We start from the raw sequence: 6,835 nt of genomic DNA, 5'->3' as shown, positions 1-6,835 counted from the left end.
GACATGGGCTTCCATGCTTCAATAGAATATGAAGCAGAAAAACCAGATTCTGATCAGCTTCATATACCCTGAAAGGTTCTGTAATGAGCTGTAACTAGTTTTACTAAACACAACATCTTATAAACACAATATAACTAAATTCAAACAAAATAAAAGAAGAATCGTGCACTAGGGCTGTCAAAATGAATTTCAATATTTGACCATTAGCAGAATGTTTTATTTAAAATGTTTTGTGGTAAATATTTAAACATTCAAAATCTAAGGTGGGACAACTATATTTTTATGTCTACAATCTACCTTATATTAGCCTGTATCCACTTTAGTTTGTGTACTGTGCAACACCCACTTTAGCCAGCACACAATTTAACAGCCCAAACTTAAGGCAGAATTTGTGAGTTGAACTAATTGAGCTACATAACGGTAGTGAGAAAGTTATTGTCCTTTTACTGTATTTATACCGGTAGCCATTTTAGAGGCACTGCACTAAAGTATGCTACCCCACTCTCCAAACTTGGATTAAAAAAAGGACATCAAGAAGGGCACCCGGCGTAAAAGCTGTGCCAATTCTTGTATGTGGACTAAAGCCACTGTGGCAACCACGTAAGTAGCTAATGCTGCTTACAGATGAGAAAAGAAACATTTCAGCTATGCATTACATTGACATTTTGAAGTTCACCACAATTATAGAAGGTATTTGACAGCCCTAATGTGCACGGGTTCAAACAAATGTGTCAAAAGCATCTACTTTAAGACAGTCACATGACTGAACCCGTGGGTTGTTGGGAGGAAGGGGGGCTTTGCGCTGAGACTAATGGTAACAGTCCAATCCCAGACTTTCATGTCTTGAGTCAAACCACTAAAACAGTCTTGTCACAGGTGCATATCCCAGCGTTAATTTGCACTCTTTACCGATTTAGATTTACCAGTGCAAATTAACATGTAAACATTGAGAGGGAAAATCTGACCACTATGGCAGAAATACCAGATTTCAGGTCTCACATTTCAGAAAAATGGCACCTCCTTCAGTGTGTTGCCCATCAGCATTATCCATTCTGACATCGATTAAACTAATAATAAAATAATAAACCAAAACTGTTCATTTGGAAATAATACAGCATGTCATGTCTGACATATGCTGCACTGAGCAAAAACCGTGTCTGTAGATGTAACAACAGTCCAGATGAAAATCTAGACCTGCTGTTAGTAACAGAAACAAAATCCCAGATGCTAATATTACTTAGATGTGACAGAACAACGATGGCTGCAGGTTTATGAACAAATAAATATAGGTTTATACTGATTTCTATAGAGTGTTTTCCACAGGCTACCTCCTAATCTAATCTACAAAAAACAGAGGTGCTAAGTAAGCCTTGCACATAGTGAAGATCGGTGAACTATTCGTAGCACGAGTAGAAAGTATCCGGTAGATCACTTGCAAGACTAAAAACAAAAGGAGAAGCATTGTTTTCATACTCAATCTAACACTAAAGGATGATAAACACACCCTAACTCATCTATACCCTGGGTGGTGAACATGTGCATTCCTATTATCCTGGGAATCCTGGGCCCTGCCAATCTTCACTATGCCTGTGTTCTGCTCTCGAAAGCAGGGCGGCTGAAAATCACCACCCATGTATTCCATCGGCGGCATCATGCTCATCTGGGCGGTACTGCCAGTTCGAGTCCTGCATTCTACAGACGGCCCTGAGATGCCTGCATGAAACGGAACACCTAGGTCTTGAGACCCAGAGCTGTCGCTACTAGGCGTGGGCAAAATGCCATTCCAAGGCGGCTGCATGTAGTGCCCGTTGCTAAAATTCACAGCACCTGACATGGCACTGACTGGTGGTGAAGGGGTGGGTTTGTCTATAGGGGGTTTCAGACTGAACGGCTGGCCCATGCACATGTCCTGAGGGTAGCTCAGGTTCTTGCTGGAGAAACCGGGCCCTGCGGAGCCATCTCGGGGTAGATTCTTCCCTGGCTGATTGCCATCTGAGAGAGGCTGAAGATGAGACAGTTGCTGGTTCCAGGAAGGTTGCTGTGGTATGTGGGACTGACCAGGTTGCTGTTTCATATCATGATAAGCATGCATCATGTTCATGTGGGTCATGTTGGGCAACATTAGAGGTGCCTTGTCTGCAGGGTTGCCGAGAGCGCTGATGGACGGGTGAGCACAGACACGGGAGCTTGCGTCGATCAGCAGGTTCCGACTGATAGGGCTTGGGTTGGCAATCTGACCTTCACATATGGAAGTTGCACTGCTGCTGGCTCTTGCCTGACAGAAACGACTGATCTGGTGCACAATGCTGTTCAGATCGCTGGGTTGCTTTTGGTGCAAGCTGGCCACCATAGACAGGGGGATGCTTGAGGTAGACACAGTTATATTGGGTGGGGCATCCGCATCGTGCAGCTTGGGCCCAGACATTACATTTCCAGGGGTTAGAAGGCATGTGCCAGAAGCTTGTGGGATGGGTTGAGAAAAACTGTGGGACTGCTGCAGGCAGGCTGACTGGGGCATTTCAGGCAGGTGATGAAGGTTCTGAGGACCGGCTTGCTGCTGCATGAGGACATGCTGATGGTTGAGAGCATGTTGTGGCATAGTCTGCTGGCTAGCCAGGCCAGAATGAACTGCTTGATGATGGCCCAGGCTTTGTTGCTGTAGTAAACTTGAAGGATGAGGCAGAGTCTTCTGGTCTTGCATACTTTGGGGATGAGGAATTGCCGGTTGGCCTTGTAAGCTCTGAGAAGCAGGAATGTTCTTTTGGACTTGCAAGCTTTGAGAAGACAGGAGGTTATTCGGGGCCTGCAAGCTCTGAGAATGAGCCAGATTACTTTGAGGCTGCAGATTCTTAAAATGAAAATGGTTCTTCTGGGCCTGCACGCTCTGTGTATGGGGGAGGTTTTTCTGGGCAAGCAGTTGCGGCTGGGAGAGCGACTGCATCCCCTGCATGCATGGAAGAGTCTGAGGCAGGTTTAAAGTGCTAGGAGTGCCGTAGGGTCGACTCTGAGGGTTCATGGCGATCTTAGGGAGGAAGCGAGCTTGAGGATGCTCCAGGATACCTTTAACGGGAACTTTGACGATGGCCAAAAGGCCCGTCCTGGTGCTGACCTGAGATGGGTAGGGGCTGTAGCGCTGGCTAGAGGTGTCAAGACCGTTCACTGTACGGCGCAGATGTTTTCTCTGAGGTACTTTTACGTTACTGGGGAAGATTTTTATAGTCAATGGGTTGTTGGCAACTTTTTTAGCATAGGCATCCAACTCCGCTGGGGTCGGATACTGTGCGGATCGCATCTTCTGTGGAGTGTCCCCTTTAAAAAAAAAATGACATGGTGCATTTTATAAGAAATGTGGTCAGATAAAAAGTCAACAAACTTTTTAAAGGCATCCAAAAAGAATGATATACTTACATTTCTGAAGTCCAGTGTTCATCTGCGTGTGGGTGAGAAGCTGGAGAGAAGGGGCTGATACCGGCAGACAGGCCAGCATGTCAAACAGGCACTAATTCAACATCGGATATGCGTTACTCATCACACTACGAAAATACAAAAAGAAACACTTTATGGTCACACCTGATTACAATGAGCTTGTAGGATATTCCATTCCAAAACTATGGGCATTACTATAGAGTCTGTTTCCAGCCATAACAGCCCCCACTCTCGTGAGAAGGCTTATCACAGATTTACCCAAGACCAAGAGAATTTTTGAGGTGAGGCACTAAAAAAATTCAACATTTTGTTAATTTCTAAATGTAGATAAGTAACATTCAGCAAATAACAACAAATTGTGCACTAAATGCCATTTTCATCTTTGTTACTCATCTAATTAATAATAAAAAAAATACATACACTATTTACAAAGGCTAAGCAAACATCCACAAAGATTTTACATAGAGCAGAAGACCTTTATGTATTGTATTAAAAAGGAATTTGTCTGTGTGAAAACTAATTCTCGAAATGCCTTACCCAAACAAATCCAGAATGAATCTTGTACATATTCAAGTGCTTGGCCCATATGTAAAACAGCCTTAATCCAGCCATGTGCCCAGTCTCGTACTAGAGCATTATTCAAAACCAGTACATAAAAGCATTGCAATTGCCTTTACCATAGTTCTCTTAATATAAATCTCATTCACTCATCTATCCATGAACTTTTCAAATAGCTGTGTGAAACAGCTGGTGTCAGGGCCCACGGTGCACACCCTGCAGTGTTTGTTATTCTCCAATGAGCATGCCAGGAGATTCTGCAGTGGAAGTAGAGGCCTGATGATCTCCAGCTGACTTCTTTATCCTGCTTTATGCAGCAGCTATGAAAAACACATTTAGTGACGACTATGCAGACTACTTTATAGACATGCGGAAATAAGAAAGAATCCTAAAATCCGCAGCTACACGATTTGCTACTGTAACTTTGCAATTTGTTTCGGGATCAATACAGTTCTTGATCTATAAAGCTCTTCCATCTATAAATCAATCGAATGGTCAAGAATATGGAAATAACTAAGCCATTTCAAGTACATTTTGATTTACAGCAGGATTAGATACACGTAGGATTAGGATTGCATTATTTCAGGGTCAGTAAAATATGTGAACATCACTAGATTTTAAAAAGTAGTATTTCTACCTAACTAGAAAGCCAACTCATTTATGTAAACTCGAGGGCTTTCGCTCTGATCTTACTATCAAAGTGCATGTAAACCCAGCATTGTTATTCCTGTCATAGTCTGATTTTTTGGCAGTCATCTGATTATTGCATGTAAACGCACCCACTGATCCTAGGCGTATGAAAAGAAGCCAGGACGTGACGTCACGTTCCCAAGGCCTGTTTGATGTAAATGCCTCTTGTTATATGGCTCAATGCACGGCCCAATTTAAATGTCCATGAAATAAAATCAAGACAACCTATTTAGTTTGTCCTTCAGGTATATATAAACTTTCAAAGCTTCTTCGAGAAAGAGAAGAAGCAAATTTTCGTATGCGTTTGTGACTGATTGGTTCAACGCTGAATGTGTTAATGCATCAACATAATTACTGACCAAACAATAATCAAACAACAATATTAAACCATCCAGACAGATCACTGGACTATAAATAAAAGCTCATGTTAACTAGCCTGCTACACGCACCAAGCTATTATGTGTGAAAGTCACTGAGCTAGCACTAAGCAGTCGACAAGAGAACGGATCAGATCAGACTGGTTCTTAACCAACCTATCTACGAGATCAGGAGAGTCAGAAAAGCTTACATTAGCAGAAATACTCGGACTTGTTTACTCAGCAATATCCATGATCCACTCAATAGTTTCTATTGTCCTGTTCAAATGTAGGTTAATGTGAACAGAGCCTTGGGAAGTGCTTTAGCTAATGCTACGTCTAACACAGCAAACTGAACAATGTGTCAAAAATAATACGACACGATTTCTCGAGTGTACATCTAACATACTATATAGTATTAAAGAACGCAGTTTGGGAGGCGACCTGAATATTTACTTCGCGACAAATTCCTGTCTTTCTCCAAAGCCAGCATAATTTTTTTTCCCACACGTATTCAGACAAATTCAGCCTCCTGGCGCTAGGATTGGCTGGTTACTCAATCTAGCATCCGAGCCACCAATCACAGAGCGCGGCGCATGCTGCTGCCAGCCAATCCCGAACCAGGAGGTTAGATTAGTCCGAAAGCGGGTGGGAATTGAACAAGGCTCTTATCTCTAGCAAGGCACTTCTTGTGCTGTTTAGCAAACCTAAGCTAGTCTTCTTTGTGCTACCCCCTGTTGGTTCACAACCCCAGCAGTTAGTCAAAAGGTATTTCAGACAACCAAATTGAAGTTAAGAAACGGCAGAGCTTACTCTCTAGATGAATAAGAGTTGTTCCTGTCATCAGCAAGCCATTTTTAAGGGTTTATCAGCCTCACGAAGCGCTGTTTAGTCGCCGACTGGAGCTAGACCACACGCATGCGCAGTGCAGCTTTCCCACGCATCTTCTTCTCAACAGTGAGGACAGAGCTGCTCCCATGTGAGGCGCTCCCGTTCGGCCGGAGTGCAACACGACTCCTTTAATCATGATACTGTGTTAACATCCCTCCCATCTTTTTTTCCGAAGGGTGGTGAGAAAAACACCTTATGGTTGAATTATCAACATCTTCAGTGGCAGCCACTGACTTCTGCAGCTCAGTCAGAGTGATAGGTAATGTCACAGTAAACAATTCAGCAAGCCCCCTGATATAAGGTGACCATACGTCCCCCTTTTCCCGGACTTGTCCTCTTTTTGGGAGCATCACTGATGCATTTGTCAAATATTTAAACCTTTACCCCATACACATTGCCATGGTGCCACAATAACACGAAATTACCTGAATAATCCACCTCTATTCATAACCCACTAAGGTCTTTGTCAGTCAGATGAGCTGACTTAAACTGTATGGCTGTAGATTTACATCTTTTCCACTTCTTTCTGATAAACTGTAATGAGCTATTAAGTACGGTGGCCGAGAAGTGCAAAACAAATTTACATTTCAGAAAACAAAATTACAAAAAAACAAAAACAAATTTACAACAAAAGCAAAAACAAATTTACAAGTGCTCGGGTACCCAGTGTTTGTAAATTTGTTTTGGCATATGTAAAAGTGTTTCAGCACTTGTAAATTTGTTTTCGGCATATGTTATTTTGTTTTCTAAAATGTATATTTGTTTTGCACTTCCCGGCCGCACATTTATGACGGAAAAGGCAGGGACAATAAACCGGAAGTGCGTGTTGCTTACCTGCTGTCAATCAAACTGTTTCTCAGCGATAAAGTGAACGGAGTTTGTGATGGTGACGATAAACAAGGTTTTGTCTAGTT

The 6,835-nt window shown here is 42.6% G+C and overlaps 1 protein-coding gene across 1 annotated transcript; it reads right to left on the bottom strand.

Moving 5' to 3' along the window:
• Positions 1 to 1,268: 1,268 nt before the first annotated feature.
• On the bottom strand, positions 1,269 to 5,898 carry fam222bb (family with sequence similarity 222 member Bb). The gene is made up of 3 exons (XM_063016776.1): positions 5,844 to 5,898; positions 3,409 to 3,533; positions 1,269 to 3,309 (listed from the first exon to the last, which is right to left on the bottom strand). Exons 2-3 carry the CDS (start codon positions 3,485 to 3,487, stop codon positions 1,511 to 1,513), a joined length of 1,878 nt encoding a protein of 625 aa, XP_062872846.1. The 5' UTR covers positions 3,488 to 3,533; positions 5,844 to 5,898; the 3' UTR covers positions 1,269 to 1,510.
• Between the last annotated feature and the right edge of the window lie 937 nt (positions 5,899 to 6,835).

The sequence above is a fragment of the Trichomycterus rosablanca genome, chromosome 20 (genome assembly GCF_030014385.1).
Source record: "Trichomycterus rosablanca isolate fTriRos1 chromosome 20, fTriRos1.hap1, whole genome shotgun sequence".
Lineage (NCBI taxonomy): Eukaryota > Metazoa > Chordata > Actinopteri > Siluriformes > Trichomycteridae > Trichomycterus > Trichomycterus rosablanca.
The sequence above is the reverse complement of the archived record's forward strand: the minus strand, read 5'-3'. Positions and strand labels throughout refer to the sequence as shown.

Bases quoted from the DNA above. Each gene is read 5' to 3' on its own strand.
- fam222bb (XM_063016776.1), bottom strand. From the start codon at position 3,487: ATGCTGGCCTGTCTGCCGGTATCAGCCCCTTCTCTCCAGCTTCTCACC. The intron at 3,310-3,408 runs GTAAGTATATCA...TTTTTTTTAAAG, and splicing joins GAACACTGGACTTCAGAAAT to GGGACACTCCACAGAAGATG.